Source organism: Lampris incognitus, chromosome 14, assembly GCF_029633865.1.
Source record: "Lampris incognitus isolate fLamInc1 chromosome 14, fLamInc1.hap2, whole genome shotgun sequence".
NCBI lineage: Eukaryota > Metazoa > Chordata > Actinopteri > Lampriformes > Lampridae > Lampris > Lampris incognitus.
Genome location: NC_079224.1, coordinates 31,724,192 through 31,742,873, shown reverse-complemented (window position 1 = coordinate 31,742,873; position 18,682 = coordinate 31,724,192). Strand labels below are relative to the sequence as shown.

The 18,682-nt window shown below is 44.5% G+C and overlaps 1 protein-coding gene across 1 annotated transcript in view; it reads left to right on the top strand.

Moving 5' to 3' along the window:
- Positions 1-18,682, top strand: part of brinp2 (bone morphogenetic protein/retinoic acid inducible neural-specific 2) — a 177,703-nt gene that overhangs the window by 55,571 nt on the left and 103,450 nt on the right. Inside the window, exons 2-3 of the mRNA XM_056293300.1 lie at positions 5,571-5,761; positions 15,765-15,946. Of these exons, the coding sequence (XP_056149275.1) occupies positions 5,571-5,761; positions 15,765-15,946 (373 nt within the window). The remainder of the gene's footprint in view (positions 1-5,570; positions 5,762-15,764; positions 15,947-18,682) is intronic.

Genomic DNA, 18,682 nt, shown 5'->3' with positions numbered 1-18,682 from the left:
CCGTCAGCTTTGAGCAGAGAAAAGCTGTTCCGACTCCTGCTACTTTCATCTTCTTATCCGGGTTGTTCGCTGACCCCATGCCACCTCCGATTTACCAGATGGGAACCTGAAAAGAAACCCAGTCTTTTTTGCTTCGCTCACCATTTTCTTGCCAACGGTTTGTAATTTTCCCATGTTCACAGTGTCTGTCAAGAGAAAGCTGGAAATACCTGGCGGACAGCTGGTTAAAACACTACAAATTAAGCTAATGCTAATCCTTAGCCTGTGAAAGAAGGTTAAAGTAAAGCACAGTTTTGAATTGTTATCTCCAAAGGTCAACCTACAGCGTAATACGTATCAAAGGACATCTTTCCTGAACACGAATAAAGGTTTCATGTAAGTAAAAAGCAACTGCTAAGTGACACATGCAGCAGTAACAAGAGAATGACCACTTGCGTGCTATTTATAAAGAATCCATCTTTTGTATAAAAGCCTACTACATTCACAATGGTGTCAACAGCATAATTATAGCTTTGTAGTTTGTAACAGCAAACCATCGACCATATAAAAGGCATTCTAAGTGGTGCCAGTGGGAAACTAACACAACGATACCGTATTTGCATCTCCTTCTGTGTGTGCGTGTTAGTGTGCACATCTGTGCATGGTTGTGTGTGTGTGTTTGTGTGGGTGCTCATGGGAAAACAGTGTCACTGCTTGTTTTGTTCTGAGAGAATGCATACAATACACGTTAATATTCAACACTTCATGTTTTAGTGGCAAATTTTGTACATGAAGTGGAGCCATAGTTTTCTCCACCTAATTGCATAATCGTCACACAATTTGGGGTGTGGGTGTGGTTGGAGTTAACCAATGAAATGAGTACAAGCTCGAAACGGACAAGTCTGTCTCTCTGTGCTGTTGACCACTTGAACTAACATGAGGTCTCTCTCTCCCACTGATGTCCAGCAAATTCCCATGACAACAAAGACAACCGAGAATAATGGAGCCGCTAGTTTTCTTGATGCACATTTCCAGAGCGCCGCATGCATGCAGCCCAGGAGCTGAGATGGGAGACTGACTCACTTTTGTTTCACATGATTTTTGTCTCACTGACTATATTGGTCAATGTTTCAACCTCAACGTCCTGTCTGTAGAGAGGTTAGCCATTAGAAATTTGGCCAGAGTATTAAAATGGGAACGAATTTGAAACACTAATATTTTCTCTACTACTACTACTTTCCGCTGCTCCCTTTAGGAGTTGCCACAGCGGATCATCATTTTCCATCCCTTCCTGTCCTCAGCATCTTCCTCTGTCACGTCAGCTACCTGCATGTCCTCCCTCACCACATCCATAAACCTCCTCTTTGGCCTTTTCCTTTTTCCTGGCAGCTCCATATTCAGCATCCTTCTGCCAATATACCAAGCATCTCTCCTCCGTACATGTCCAAACCATCTCAATCTTGCCTGTCTTGCTTTGTCTCCAACCATCCAACCTAAGCCGTCCCTCTAATACACTGGTTCCTAATCCCGTCCTTATCCGTCACTCCAAATTAAAATCTTAGCATCTTCAACTCTGCCACCTCCAGCTCTGCCTCCTGTCTTTTCGTCAGTGCCCCCGTCTCCAAACCATATAACATAGCTGATCTCACAACCATCTTGTAAACCTTCCCTTTAACTCTTGCTGGTACCCTTCTGTTGCAAATCACTTGACACTCTTCTCCACCCTGCCTGCACGCTCTTCTTCACCTCTCTTGCACTCTCCATTACTTTGGACAGTTGACCCCAAGTATTTAAACTCATATGCCTTCGTCACCTCTACTCCTTGCATCCTCACCATTTTGCTGTCCTTCCTCTCATTCATGCATAGGTATTCCATCTTGCTCTTACTGACTTTCATTCCTCTTCTCTCCACCACCACAGGCTTTCCTCAACCTGCACCCTACTCTCGCTACAGATCACAATGTCATCTGTGAACATCATAGTCCAAGGAGACTCTTGCCTGATCTTGTCCATCAACCTGTTCGTCACCATTGCAAACAAGAAAGGGCTCAGATCCTTGATCTAATCCCACCTCCACCATGAACCCATCTGTCATTCTAATCGCACATCTCACCGCTGTCACACTGTCCTCATACATACCCTGCACCACTCTTACATACTTCTCTGCAACTCCCGACTTCCTCATACAATACCACACCGCCTCTCTCGGCACCCTGTCATATGCCTTCTCTAAATCCGCAAAGACACAATGCTACTCCTTCTCTATACTTCTCCGTCAACATTCTCAAAGCACACATCACATCTGTGGTGCTCTTTCCTGGCATGAAACCATACTGCTGCTTGCTAATTGTCACCTCTCCTCTTAACCTAGCTTCCACTGCTCTTTCACATATCTTCATGCTGTGGCTGATCAACTTTATACCTCTGTAGGTACTACGGTTCTGCACATTACCCTTATTTTTGAAAATCGGTACGAGTATGCTTCTTCTCCACTCCTCAGGCATCCTCTCACTTTACAAGATTATGTTAAACAATTAAGTTAAAAACTCAACTGCCATCTCTCCTAAACACCTCCATGCCTCCACAGGTATGTCATCTGGATCAACCGCCTTTACACTCTTCATCATAGCTGCCCTCACTCTCTCCTTGATAATTCACCGCACTTCCTGATTCACTGTCTCATCATCCAACCTTCTCTCTCTCTCTCATTTTATTCATTCATCAGCCCCTCAAAGTACTGCTTCCACCTTCTCAACACACTCTCATCACATTTCCATCTCTATCCTTGATTGCTCTAACCTGCTTCCCATCCTTCCTAGCTCACCCTTTTGTCTAGCCAATCAGTACAAGTCCTTTTCCCCTTCCTTATTGTCCAACCTCTCATACAACTCACCATATGCCTTTTCCTTTGCCTTCACCACCTCTCTTTTCACTTTACGCCACACCTCTCTGTACTCCTGTCTACTTTCTTTATCTCTCTGACTATCCCACTTATTCTTAGCCAATCTCTTCCCCTGTATATTTTGCTGTATTTCCTCATTCCACCACCAAGTCTCATTTTCTTCCTTGCTCTGTCCAGATGACACACCAAGTACCTTCCTAGCTGTCTCCCTCACTATTTCTGCAGTGGTTGCCCAGCCATTGCCCATCCAGCAACTCTTCACTACAATCCAGCGTCTGTGTTAACTCCTCCCTGAACTCCACACAAGTCTTCATCTTCCACTATTTGATGCTTGGCTCTGCCTTCATGCTCTTCCTCCTCTCGGTCTCCAAAGTCATCCAACCGACCACCATCCAGTGCTGCCTAGCTACGTTCTCCCCTGTCACCACCTTGCAGTCTCCAATCTCTTTCAGATCGCGCATCCCACATGAGATATAGTCCACCTGTGTGCACTTTCCTCCATTCTCATACGCTACCCTGTGTTCCTCCCTCTTCTTTAAATATGTATTCACCACAGCCATTTCAATCCTTTTCGCAAAATCCACCACCATCTGTCCTTCCGCATTTTTCTCCTTGACACCATACCTACCCATCACCTCCTCATTGCCTGTTCCATTCACCAACATGCCCATTGAAGTCCGCTCCAATCACCACTTTTTCCTCCTTGGGTACCCTCTCCACCACTTCATCCAACTCACTCCAGACTTTTTCTTTCTCTTCCATCTCACACCCAACTTGCGGGCATATGCGCTGATAACATTCATCATCACCCCTTCGATTTCTATCTTCATACCCATCACTCTGTCCAACACTTTTGTTATGGTACAGCCGGGACAAGCACACAACCGCAACTTGCCACTGTAGTAGCACAACGTGAAATGAACAAAGCGAAAAACCAAACACAGAGCTGATATGGAAACAGAGGCGAGTAAATTGACAGCTATGCTTACCTCACTGCAGCCGTGAGCCGGTTCGGGACCCCCGTGAGGACGTCTCCTCTCAGTGGTCCAAATAACGCAATCCCAGCTCCCGTGAGCGGCCAGCCCTGTTCGTGTGGCTGATGTCCAAGTCTCTTGTTTTTGGTGGAGAGAGGGGTGTGTAGAAAACCGCTGTTGCTTCCGCTGAGCGTGTGCCATACAGTTCCCTAACTTCTTGTCGTCTTGTGTCCGCCGGCGGTGACCAATTATCAATCAGCCCTTCCCGCCAAACGAATCGGCAAGACGTGACGTCACACCCGGGAAACCTGCTGCACTGGGATTTGTAGTTTCTTCTCTTTTTTTTAAATCTCCCAGGCGTCACACAGCGTACAACACAATCACAGCTGTGGCATCTCATGTTTACAATCAGCTCTGCTCAAAAAATAGAACGGAAGGGGAAAGAAAAACCCCAAAACACATCCGTAATACTCTCTTCACCTCCAATACACTCCTAATATACTCTTCCTTCCAGAATTACCCCTACCCTATTTCTCCTCCTATCCGCACCATGGTAGAAGAGTTCGAACCCATCTCCAATGCTCCTGGCCTTACTCCCCTTCCAACTGGTCTTTTGTATAGTACAGTATATTTATGTACAGTATATATATGTACAGTATATTTACCTTCTCTCCATCATATCAACCAGCTTTCAAAGTGCCGACATTCAACGTTCTGACTCTCACCTCTACACTCTTACCCTTCCTTCTCTCCCGCTGCCTCTGCGCATGCCTTCCCCCTCTCCTTCTCCTTCGCCCAACAGTAACATAGTTTCCACCAGAGCCCTGCTGGTCAACAGGATCGGTGGCAGTCGTTGGTAGCCCGAGCCTTCCTCACACAACTCTCCCCATTTATCCAGGCTTCAGACCGGCACTACGAATGCACTGGCTTGTGCATCCTCCGTGGCTGGTTTAAACACTAACATTTTCAAACATCATTTATTACTTTAAATGCCATACATTTGGTACTCTTTCTTTCTTTTGAAAAAAAGTATAAGAAAAAAAAGGGAAATTTAGTTTTTATTAAAGTGTCTGACATCATCAAACATGCTCATTTGCATATAGCCAATTAGATCAAGTCGTTGAATTATGAAACCCCACCCACCCTTTCCCCTAACCCTTGTTTGTACTTGTCACTCAAAGGTCAGCTCATGAATATCAATGAGAAGTAGACCACTCCCTCGCTGTTCTTGAGACAAGTTATGTTTAAAGGTACAAAAAAATATTAGTGATTTGTCGACATTTTTTTTTTCGTATCACATTTAAGATTTTTACACATGAAAAAGCTGAATTGGATTACTGATTTCTGTCCGAAAGACTTTTTTTCTGGAGGTGCATTATTTTATCCTGTCTTCCTGTTTGTCTTTGTGTGTGTGTGTGTGTGTGTGTGTGTATGTGTGTGTGTGTGTGTATTCACCTGTATATATTCAGTCCTCATGTATATATCTGAAGGTTGCTGTGTTGTTATTCTATGTTAAGTACACTTTGAGAGCCACAAAACCAGAGACAAATTCTATGTATGTACAAACCTACATGGCCAAGAAAATCTGATTCTGATGCGTGTGTGTGTGTGTGTGTGTGTGCATATACAAGTTCCTAGTAAAGTGTCTATGAATGCTCCACTGCCGGGGGTTGGACCATGCGTGTACTTACCCATCCGCATATGGACTGTTGCAGGGAGTTCAGTCACTGGAAGGTGAACAGCCTGGCGACAGAAAAGAGAGAGTTCCTCAAAGCGCCGTTGCCGCTGGCACCAGAGTTCCTACGCAACCTGCGACTGCTGGGGCGACGGCCAACCCTGCAGCAAATCCACGAGAACCTCATCAAGAAGTATGGGACCCACTTTCTTGTGTCTGCCACCCTGGGAGGTAAGAACCATCGAACTCTACTTTTTTCTGAGGTTATTAAGGGCCAACTGCAAAATGTCATGGAGGCACAAACCTGGGAGGGAAAAAAAAAGAAAAGAAAATCCCCCGAGATGTTCCAATAAAAAGGCACAGACTTATTTCTCTGATATGTGTAATACCTCAAGAAACTCTGGTAATGCTTAATATCAGCCAAAGATACCAGCAGCCTTGAACCCTTTTCCCGGCTTTTGCAGTATTTGCCACCCTCACTGTGTGTGTGTGTGTGTGTGTGTGTGTGTGTGTGTGTGTGAGAGAGAGAGAGAGAGAGAGAGAGAGAGAGAGAGAGAGCAAGAGAGAGAGAGCAAGAGAGAGAGAGCGAGAGAGAGAGAGAGAGAGAGAGACGTGTTTCACTGAACATTTGTACTGACTTACACATCACTTGGTTCTTGATGTGTTGATGCAATTCTATGACTAACCCAGGCCCACTGAAAACGATGTAAAATACACTCCTTTTGACTTTTCTGTAATAATTATTACATTACAGTCCTAGTGTTGGAGCAGTTGACACAATCGTGAGGTTCTTCATAGTAGGGGAGGGATTGAATTGAATAGTTTCTTAGCATACTCTCCCTTTACTGAATTCCTTTTTACCCTTGATCACAGTGGAGAAGAGTAACCTACAACATCAACATTGCCAGATGTTATCGAGCTCGTTTGCTTCACAAAACAAGGCCAAAACTAGTGATGCATTCAGAGTGCTGACCTCAAGATATTAATAAGGGGTTTGTACCTCATATATCAAGTGTTTCTCGTTCACGAGGACAGCTTGAGGATTGACAATTAAACCCATCATGGATATTATCAACACAAGAAGAAACTAGGGACACAATTATTATTTATTTATTTAGCCCCAGGGCCCAATGGTGTTCCATACAGGCTCTATAAGAACAATCCCAGGCATCCTGAAATACCTCTGGAAGCTAATGAAAGTGGTTGGGGGGAAAGAAATCATACCTAAGCCATGGCGAAGGGTAGGAGGTATCCTAATTGACAAAGAAAAGAACCCCTCAACCATCAGTGAATTTCGCCAGATCAGTCTTCTGAATGTGGAAGGAAAGGTCTCTGTTGGTGTTGTGGCCCAAAGATTCTCAAGCATTTTTGCAGAGCAACAACTTTGTCGAAACATCAGTGCAGAAAGCAGGGATACATGGTTTCTCAGGATGTCTGGAACATGCAAATGCCATCTGGCACCAAATACAAGCTGCGATGAAGGAAAACAGAAACATGCATGTGGTTTTCCAAGGACAACACCACCACCTAGCAGCACCTTGAGAAAGACATAATGGCGGGCTGTACCATTCCTCCCCTGGCATTCACCATGGCAATTGAACTTATCATCCGACCATCACAATGGGTGGTCGGAGGGGAACGCTTGAAGAATGGACTACATCTTCCTCCAATCAGGGTGTACATGGATGATATGACCACAATAACAACAACAAAAGCATGCACCAAACACCTGCTGGATAAACTCCAGGGAAACATCAAATGGGCACGAATGGAAATCAAACCCAGCAAATCCCACAGTATTTCCATTGTCAAAGGCCGGCTCACTGACGAAAGGTTCCGCATCAATGATGAGCCAATACCAACTTTCCCGGAGAAGCCCATCAAAAGCCTTTGACAATGGTACAACACAGATCTCAAAGACATGAAGCAGGTGGAACAACTCAGGCAGGATATAATCAGCAGCCTCAAGCAAAACAACAACACTGCTCTCCTAGGGAAGCTGAAGCTTTGGTGCTTTCAGCTTGGATTGCTGCCCCGACTTGTGGCCAATTACCATCTACGAGGTCACTCTTTCATATGCCAATCAGCTGGAGAGACTGTTCAACTCACATGTGAGGAAGTGACTTGGGCTACTGAGAGGCCTCAGCAGTATAGGGCTATACAGCAAATGGAGCCCTCTCACTACCAATCTCTAGCCTGGTGGAGGAATAAAAATGTGCCAAAGCAAGGCTGAACATGGCATTCACTCAATTGTAAGTAGTGTTGCTCCAACCCTAGCAATAGGAATGAAATGGACCCCAGCCGCAGCAGTACTGGACACAAAATCTGCCTTCCAACACTGGGAAATTGTGGGCCATGTCCATCAAGGCAGAGGGGGTTTTGGCCTGGGAGCAATGAAACCTACCTGGCAAAAAGCTACTTCAACTGAATGCTGGCACTTGGTGGTGGAGGAGATGCACCGCAAAGAAGAAGCAGCCAGGTGTGCCAAAGCCATATCCCAAACCAAACAAGGCCGCTGGATGCGGTAGGATGGTATTTAGAGGAGGAAAGTCAAATGGGAGTGCTGTGGAGCATGGAGTCAAATAGGTTGAGCTTCATCACCAGAGCCACACACGCCATTCTGCCATCCTCTAAAAAACCTAAACCTTTGGCTGGGAGAGGATCCTGATTGTACTCAACGTGCAGTTCCGGCAACCCTCAAGCACATCTTGGTTGGTTATAAGACCAGCCTAACACAAGGCAGATACACCCGGTGACACAACCAAGTGCTGAGGTGTTAGGCAGCTGAACTGAAGTGTGAGAGAGTAACCACCAACACCATGCCTCTCAATGCCCAGACAATGTTCCCTCAACTACCATCCTTAATCCGGGAAGGAGAGGAATGGGGATTAACCCTCGCCTCCTGAATCATGCCCACTGAATGCAGCAAGGGACTGGGAAATGTTTGTTGACCTAGGCCAGAGACTCACCTTCCCATCTCAAATTGTAAATACCAACTTGCAACCGGATCTGATCCTCTGGTCCAACTCCTGCCGGCTTGTCATCACCATTGAGCTGACAATCCCCTGGAAGGATGCTGTGGATGAGGCATATGAACAAAAAGGCTGCGATACGCCAACCTTGCTGCTGAAGTGGAGAAGCGAGGCTTGAATGTCAAAGTGCGTCCAGGTGAGGTTGGTTTTTAGGAAAGCTCAAGATATTCTTCAGGACCCTCTACTACTACTACTTTTAGCTGCTCCCGTTAGGGGTCGCCACAGCAGATCATCCGTTTCCATTTCTTCCTGATCGCTGCCTCTTCCTCTGTCACACCAGCCACCTGTATGTCCTCCATCACCACATCCATAAATCTCCTCTTGGCCTTTCTGTTTCCCTCTTTCCTGGCAGCCCCACCTTCAGCATCCTTCTCCCAATATACCCAGCATCTCTCCTCCACACATGTCCAAACCATCTCAATCTTGCCTCTCTTGCTTTGTATTCAAACCCTCCAACTTGAGCGGTCTCTCTAATATAATCATTCCTAATCCTGTCCTTCTTCGTCACTCTCAGTGAAAATCTTAGCATCTTCAACTCGGCCACCTCCAGCTCCGACTCCTGTCTTTTCATCAGTGCCACTGTCTCCAAACCATATAACATAGCTGGTCTCAAAACCATCTTGTACACCTTCCCTTTAACTCTTGCTGGTAACCTTCTGTTGCAAATCACTTCTGACACTCTTCTCCACCCACTCCACCCTGCCTGCACGCTCTTCTTCACCTCTCCTGCACTCCCCATTACTTTGGACAGTTGACCCCAAGTATTTAAACCCTCACCATTCCACTGTCCTCCCTCTCATTCACACATACACTACCGTTCAAAAGTTTGGGATCACCCAAACAATTTCGTGTTTTCCATGAAAAGTCACACTTATTCACCACCATATGTTGTGAAATGAATAGAAAATAGAGTCAAGACATTGACAAGGTAAGAAATAATGTTTGTATTTGAAATAAGATTTTTTTTACATCAAACTTTGCTTTCGTCAAAGAATCCTCCATTTGCAGCAATTACAGCATTGCAGACCTTTGGCATTCTAGCTGTTAATTTGTTGAGGTAATCTGGAGAAATTGCACCCCACGCTTCCAGAAGCAGCTCCCACAAGTTGGATTGGTTGGATGGGCACTTCTTTGAGCAGATTGAGTTTCTGGAGCATCACATTTGTGGGGTCAATTAAACGCTCAAAATGGCCAGAAAAAGAGAACTTTCATCTGAAACTCGACAGTCTATTCTTGTTCTTAGAAATGAAGGCTATTCCATGCGAGAAATTGCTAAGAAATTGAAGATTTCCTACACCGGTGTGTACTACTCCCTTCAGAGGACAGCACAAACAGGCTCTAACAGGTACTATTTAATGAAGATGCCAGTTGGGGACCTGTGAGGCGTCTGTTTCTCAAACTAGAGACTCTAATGTACTTATCTTCTTGCTCAGTTGTGCAACGCGGCCTCCCACTTCTTTTTCTACTCTGGTTAGAGCCTTTTTGTGCTGTCCTCTGAAGGGAGTAGTACACACCGGTGTAGGAAATCTTCAATTTCTTAGCAATTTCTCGCATGGAATAGCCTTCATTTCTAAGAACAAGAATAGACTGTCGAGTTTCAGATGAAAGTTCTCTTTTTCTGGCCATTTTGAGCGTTTAATTGACTCCACAAATGTGATGCTCCAGAAACTCAATCTGCTCAAAGAAGTGCCCATCCAACCAATCCAACTTGTGGGAGCTGCTTCTGGAAGCATGGGGTGCAATTTCTCCAGATTACCTCAACAAATTAACAGCTAGAATGCCAAAGGTCTGCAATGCTGTAATTGCTGCAAATGGAGGATTCTTTGACGAAAGCAAAGTTTGATGTCAAAAAAATCTTATTTCAAATACAAATCATTATTTCTAACCTTGTCAATGTCTTGACTCTATTTTCTATTCATTTCACAACATATGGTGGTGAATAAGTGTGACTTTTCATGGAAAACACAAAATTGTTTGGGTGATCCCAAACTTTTGAACGGTAGTGTATATGTATTCCATCTTGCTCCTACTGACTTTCATTCTTCTTCTCTCCAGTGCATACCTCCATCTCTCCAGGCTCTTCTCAACCTGCACCCTACCCTTGCTACAGATCACAATGTAATCTGCAAACATCATAATTCACGGAGACTCCTGCCTGATCTCGTCCCTCGACCTGTCCATCACCATTGCAAACAAGAAAGTGCTCAGAGTCGATCCTTGATGTAATCCCACCTCCCCCTTGAACCCATCTGTCATTCCAACCGCACACCTCACAATTGTCACACTTCGCAGACAGCAAAATGAAACTGGGCCAGATATGGGCCGGATGTATCACAGCAACCCAGTGTCTTTTTGCACAACGGGCCAATACCGGCGTGGATCGGGCTTATGGATCTGTACTGGCTTTGGGCTGTACCTGGCTCAGCTCATTTTAGATCCACAAGGCCTTAAAATGGGTTCCAACTTTAGGAGGCCACACTCTGACCAGAGGCGCAGGGCGGTCTAGCAGCGCATGTGATTGCTGTAATGATCTGCCGGAATCGGTGCAGAGGCGGGGGGTGGTCTATGGGTGGATGTGATTCCTATGTGGATCTGCCGGCCTGTGGGTGGATCCGGCCCAGTGTCAGGTGCTATGAGGGTTCCCTCATACATATACTGCACCGCTCCTACATAGTTCTCTGCAACTCCTGACTTTCTCATACAATACCACACCTCCTCTCTCAGCACCCTGTCGTATGCTTTCTCTAAATCTACAAAGACACAATGTAACTCCTTCTGGCCTTCTCTATACTTCTCAATCAACATTCTCAAAGCAAACATCGCATCTGTGGTGCTCTTTTGTGGCATGAAACCATACTGCTGCTCACTAATCGTCACCTCTCCTCTTAACCTAGCTTCTATTACTCTTTCCCAAATCTTCATGCTGTGGCTGATCAACTTTATATCTCTGTAGTTGCTACAGTTCTGCATATCGCCCTTATTCTTGAAAATCAATACTAGTATGCTTCTTCTCCACTCCTCAGGCATCCTCTCACTTTCCAAGATTGTGTTAAACAATCTAGTTAAAAACCCCACTGCCATCTCTCCTAAACATCTCCATGCCTCCACAGGTATGTCATGAGGACCAACTGCCTTTCCACTCTTCATAGCTGCCCTCACTTCCTCCTTGCTAATCTACTGCACTTCCTGATTCACTATCCCTACATCATCCAACCTTCTCTCTCTCATTTTCTTCATTCATCAGCCCCTCAAAGTACTCCTTCCACCTTCTCAGCACACTCTCCTTGCTTGTCAGCACATTTCCATCTCTATCCTTGATCACCCTAACCTGCTGCACATCCTTCCCAGATCGGCCCATCTGTCTAGCCAATTGGTACAAGTCCTTTTCTCCTTCCTTAGTGTCCAACCTTTCATACAACTCACCATATGCCCTTTCTTTGCCTTCACCACCACTTCACTTTACGCTGCATCTGCTTGTACTCCTGTCTAGTTCATCTCTCTGACTATCCCACTTCTTCTTTGCCAACCTCTTCTCTGTATACTTTGCTGTACGTCTTCATTCCACCAACAAGTCTCCTTGTCTTCCTTCCTCTGTCCTGATGACACACCAAGTACCTTCCTAACTGTCTCCTTCACTATTTCTGCAGTGCCTGCCCAGCCATACAGCAACTCTTCACCACCACCCAGCTCCTGTCTTAATTCCTCCCTGAACTCCACACAACAGTCTTCATTCTTCAACTTCCACCATTTGATGCTTGGCTCTACCTTCACTCGCTTCCTCTTCTTGGTCTCCAAAGTCATCCTACAGACCACCATCTGATGCTGCCTAGCTACGTCCTCTCCTGTCACCACTTTACAGTTTCCAATTTCTTTCAGATCGCACCTCCTATATAAGATATAGTCCACCTGTGTGCACCTTCCTCCACTCTTGTACGTTACCCTGTGTTCCTCCCTCTTCTTGAAATATGTATTCACCACAGCCATTTCAGCCCTTTTCACAAAATCCACCCCCATCTGTCCTTCCACATGTTTCTGCTTGATACAATATCTACCCATCACCTCCTCATCACTTGTTCCCTTCACCAACATGCACATTGAAGTCCACTCCAATCACCACTCTGTTCTCATTGGGTACACTCTCCACCACTTCATCCAACTCACTCCAGAATTCTTCTTTCTCTTCCATCTCACATCCAACTTGTGGGGCATATGCACGGAAAACATTCATCAATACACCTTCGAGTTCCAGCTTCATACTCATCACTCTGTCTGACACTCTCTTCACCTCCAGCACACTCTTGACATAATCTTCCTTAAGAATTACCCCTACCCCATTTCTCCTCCCATTCGCACCATGGTAGAAGAGTTTGAACCCACCTCTGATGGTCCTGGCCTTACTCCCCTTCTACCTGGTCTCTTGCACACACAGTATACCTACCTTTCTTCTTTCCATCATATCAGCCAGCTCGCTCCCTTTACCAGTCATAGTGCCAACAGTCAAAGTTCCGACTCTCACCTCCACACTCCTACCCTGGCTCTTTATTCTGAGTTTTCTCTCCTTCCCTCTGGGTGCAAGTATAGGATGCCTAGATGCGAGAACCAAACCTGAAACCCTGATAGGTTTAGTAGCATCCTAACATCCTCTACTAACTAAACAGCACGTACCACTTACCAGCCTCTCTCTCTCAAGCAGAATTTACTTCAACTTTAATGGAGAAAACATGTAAAATTAATTTTGGCACAATATTTTCAATCTTCTTTGCCCTTGCATTTATTCTGCAACCGGCCGATCCTTGAAAGCTTCCCTGTAAATAGCCTGTATCACAATGCCACCTCAAATCAAAAGATTTTTGTAAATATCAAAACAGCCTACATTTCTTTGTAGACTGTAGTGTGACCTATTTTTCTTTCATCACTGTGTCATAACCATCATCACCATTGGCAAAAAAACGAAGGTGTTGTCACATTAGTGCAACATATCAGGTATAACTTTGATATCTGTCACAATATGGATAATACATTTTTTAGTCAAAACTGAGAAGCTGACCGATAAACACACACACACACACACACACACACACATATATATATATATATATATATATAATTATCATCATTATTATTATTATATTGTGATCATCACTGTGTAATATTTTAAGGCATATTGGTAATACTTGGTGCACACACACATACACACACACACAGAAATGAAATGTGTGTCAACTTCTTAACAGTGAAGAAGGGCCACAGATGCATTTTCTAAATGGCCCCTGCTGATGTTTGAGTGTGCTGCTGGATCTGAAGGTGCAATCACCAGATCATGATTTCACTTAACATTGGCTTTATAAAGCCGAGCATTCAGTGGGGTGACAAAGGAGAGATGAATGCACCATCAGACTGATAGATTCTATGTGTAATTAACAACTCACTGAAATGGGCTACACCACCAGGCTGCATACTGATGGGTTTGTGTGAAATGGGACTATGAGAGCAACGCACAGATGCCAGCTCCTGTTCATCTGTGTGTCACTCTGATCTTCCCTGTCTGTGTCAGTGCCTACTTTAAGTTGCTCTGCATGTTGCTGGCTGGCAAGGACAGTTCAATTTGGGACTGTCTGCCATGGGTTTATGTGCTTGTTTTAGATAGAGGGTAACACAGGGCGATAGAGAAACGGAGAACGTCTGTGTTTGCTGAACCAACGATTTTACATTCAGAACAACCTCTGTACTTGCTATATATTATCACAATCTGTCTATCAGGCTGGTTTTTTTTCCTTAAACACGTCATATAGCTGTCATATGTTCTGTACACATACCTGCACTATCTGCTATGTTTTCAATTCTGCCTTGCAACCATGATACATATGTACATGTCATGTATACCATGATTGCTATAATGTATATATGTCTAACTGGGCCTGTTCATGTATTGTGTATGCCTCATTTATACAAGGCATTGCCTTTCATATGTGCACTTGCACACTTGTTTACTCTTCGTTGAGCCACATGCTCTGCAAAGATTGCTGTTCACACATTCCCCCCTCATGCAAACTGACAGTTTCAACAGTGCAATGCATATTTTCTCACTAATATTTATTCATATTGTATACATATCCATAGTTTGTATTCTCACTCATACCTGTACTGTCTCCTGAACGTACTTATAGCTGCAAGGCTGCTTGCACACCTCCCATAATGGAAACACCTGGAGATGCCGACTAACACATCCACTTTATGCTGGAAACCTGTTTAAAAATTATGCATCAATCTTTATTTTACAACTTTGCTCCAGAGGTTTGGATATGTTCACTCAACATTCCTAGTTGTACTCTCAAATTTGGTACTCTCTAATCGTATTATAAGTATACACCTGTGTACTAATTTTCTGCTGCTATGACATGCTAAGTACGGGGCGTTATTTAGGTTTCCTCTGATCTGAACTTGAAATAGTCATTTCAATTTATGTGATTAAAATATCTAGAAATTGTGTCCTATAATATCTGTACCATTTATTAATTCGTCACTCAATTTGCCCTTGGAAACAGCCACAAGCATGTTTAAACATACCTGTAATAAACACAAACTTTGTTGCCTTGCTTGAGTTTGTGTGTTAAAGCAATATATCAGTATAAGCAGTACATTATAAACATCCTCATGGATAACAAAATGGACAAAATTAGGAGACGGACATAGCAAACACTACTGATGCGGTGCTCTGATGTGCATGGCGTTTGCTCAACCATAAAGAAATGTCCTGATTAGAGTGACTGAATAGTCCTGTTCTGCTAAATTTTTTCAATAGTACTACTTGGAAACAAAGTTTGTCTACATGCATCTCTAATTGCATTATCCCATCGAATTAAGGTGAATGAGGTGTTTGTGTGTTCGAACCTGAGGATTTTCTGACATCTTCAGTATTGATTGATTCGTTGAGTCAACGCCTTGAAAACTTTATTAAATGGATAGTAGCTTATTAAGGGATTGATTTATGTAATTATTGAATAACGACAAACTGGTTGGCTGAGTAAGTGATGTAATTATTTCACAAGTCTATCCACTGAATATGTATACAGACAGATGGATTTATGAGCTGATCGGGTGATTGGTTGATTGAGTTAATTGATTGATTGATTGATTGGTTGTTTTAGTCATTGACTCGTTGATTCATTAGCTAACTCGCTCGTTGATTATTCTTTCCACAGGAGAGGAGTCCCTGACCATTTTCCTTGACAAGCAGAAGTTGAGTAAGAAGTCAGAGGGGAGCAGTAACAGCTCGGTGGTCTCGCTGGAGCTCCTCCATCAGCTGGCGGCTTCGTATTTCACCGACCGAGAGAGTACCTTGAGAAGACTGCACCACCTCCAGATAGCCACGTCCGCTATCAAGGTACACATGTTCACCCAACTCAAGCCTATTCATAGAGCACAATTAAAAACCACCAACGTGGCGGTGTGCGGGTAGCGTAGTGGTCTATTCCGTTGCCTACCAACACGGGGCTAGCCAGTTCGAATCCCCGTGATACCTCCGGCTTGGTCGGGCGTCCCTACAGACACATTTGGCTGTGGGAAGCCGGATGTGGGTATGTGTACTGGTCGCTGCACTAGCGCCTCCTCTGGTCTGGTGGGGCGCCTGTTCAGGGGGGGAATAGTGTGATCCTCCCATGCGCTATGTCCCCCTGGTGAAACTCCTCACTGTCAGGTGAAAAGAAGCGGCTGGTGACTGGGGTAATTGGTGCAGTTGGGGAGAAAGAGAAAAAAAAAAGGGGGGGGGGCAACAACGTTGGCCGATGTGATGTGCAATGAAAAAAATAATGAGCGAAAACAGACCTGTAAAATATATAAGTAAACCAGACAGTAGAAAAACAACAAAGCGGAGGAAGGAGGATGAGACAACACGAGACAAACAAAAGAGCACCTCAGGTTGACTCAGATGCAAGGGAAAATGTGGGATTTGAAAGTGTCAAGGATGGGGGCAGATCTAATGGAGAGGCGGTTTGTTCCACAGCCTCGGGGCAACAACGGCAAAAGCGTGACCCCCCCACCCCACCCCGTTAGCTTTGAAGTATTATTGCATTTTTTTTTGTACAGCTTGCTTGGATCTTATTTTTTGTATTTTTGTATTTTTTTTGCCTTTGTGCATCCCAGTTATGACATCATCTTACTCACCAGCTTCATTTTGGATAGAGGATCACTGCTGGACACAGCTCTGCGATGGCGCTTTATACTCGGTTAGACTGTGCACATGACTTCCCATCATGTACGGCTTGTCAGTTGCACTGGCCGGGTACTTACTCACTGAGTACTACCAGTAAGCAAGATGGTCACTCCTGCACGTTGAACCAGGAAGTAGTTCAGCAATGTGAATAGTGGACATTTAGGGTAATAACTTTTTACTCGAACTTTCATTTTGACTTCCCAAATAGGTGGTTAGGATCACCGAGTTAAACTGAACTTTTTGAAACCTGTCTGACACTTGTGTGCCACTGTAAAGCTGTGTCCAGCCGTGGTCCTGCATCTGAAAACCTCCCAAATTAAGCTGGTGAGTAAAATGATAACATAACCGATATACGCACAATGGCAAAAACTATGAAAATAAGACCAAGGTTGTAAAAAAAACCCAAAAAAAACCCCAGAATTAACCTTTAACTGAGATCACATTTTGCGGTGAATGCTGGCTGTTTGTTTGTCCGTTGCATCTTATTGTGTCTCCTCATTGTTGTTTCTCTATGCTTTCATTTTCCATTTGTGTTTGTTTTGTTTTGTTTTGTTTGTTTTTTTTTTGTAACTTGTAGCACTTTGGGTTGTAGAAAAGCATCCTACAAATAAAATGTATGGTTGTCGTGACGCCAGTGAAACTGATAATAGCATTTGGCAGGAGGATGTGTGATGGAAAAGGGTGCAAAGAAGGTCGGAAGGCAGCATACAGTGCTGTTTAACCTCAAACAATACAATACAATTTATTCGAAGAAGTAAGTGTGAGCAGGTGAAAAGGCCAACACAGGAGCGATGTGGCCTCTCTTCCTGCTGCCAATCACAAGTCTGGCAGCAGCCTCCTGGACGAGCTGCAGGGAGACAAGGAATAATTGACACCTTTGGTCTATACAGGAGGAGATTAAGGCATGTATGCTTCTTCTTTTTTCCAGGTTGTGAAATGAGAGAAAGGACTTCATTTTTACTATACTGTAGTATTGAACACAAGCTGGGAGAAACTAGGTTGCAGAACGAAAGGTACAACAACTATTGAGGGAGCCCCTATCTTTCCCTCTGCTAGTCAAGTGTATATTTAAACAGAATTACGTTTTAACTTTGAAATCCCCATAGAGAATATGAATTGTAATGAACTTAACACAAAATGTTCAATATTTTATTTCGTTAGATACGAATTCACCCTTCAAGGTGGACACACAAACACATCTATCGGTCGTACAGTTGTGAAATGTGAGGACGTAGACCATCCCCAAAAATAAACTCATTTCTGGGCGTCCGGGCGGCGTGGCGGTCTGTTCTGTCGCCTACCAACACGGGAATCGCCGGTTCGAATCCCCATATTACCTCCGGGTTGGTTGGGCGCCCCACACAATTGGCCGTGTCTGTGGGTGGGGAGCCGGATGTGGGTATGTGTCCTGGTCGCTGCACTAGCGCCTCCTCCTGTCAGTCGGGGCGCCTGTTCAGGGGGGGGAGGGGGAACTGGAGGGAATAGCGTGATCCTCCCACGTGCTACATCCCCCTGGTGAAACTCCTCACTACTGTCAGGTGAAAAGAAGCGGCTGGCGACTGCACATGTATCGGAGGAGGCATGTGGTAGTCTGCAGCCCTCCCCGGATCGGCAGAGGGGGTGGAGCAGCGACCGGGACGGCTCGGAAGGGTGAGGTAATTGGACAGGTACAATTGGGGAGAAAAAGGGGAAAATAATTTTTTTTAACTAACTTCTCAAGGTATTACGACAGTATGTTTTTGGATGTTTTTTCTTTTTTTCTCAAAGTGTTTTTTTTGATGCTGGGTTGAAGGAGAGACTGGACCGAAAGTGAATCTGACGTTTGATAAAACATTCAGAGTTTTAAATCCTGCGGCCCACTGAGCCAGGAACAAGCACCCATTTTAAACCATCTCTCCCTTCAAGTCC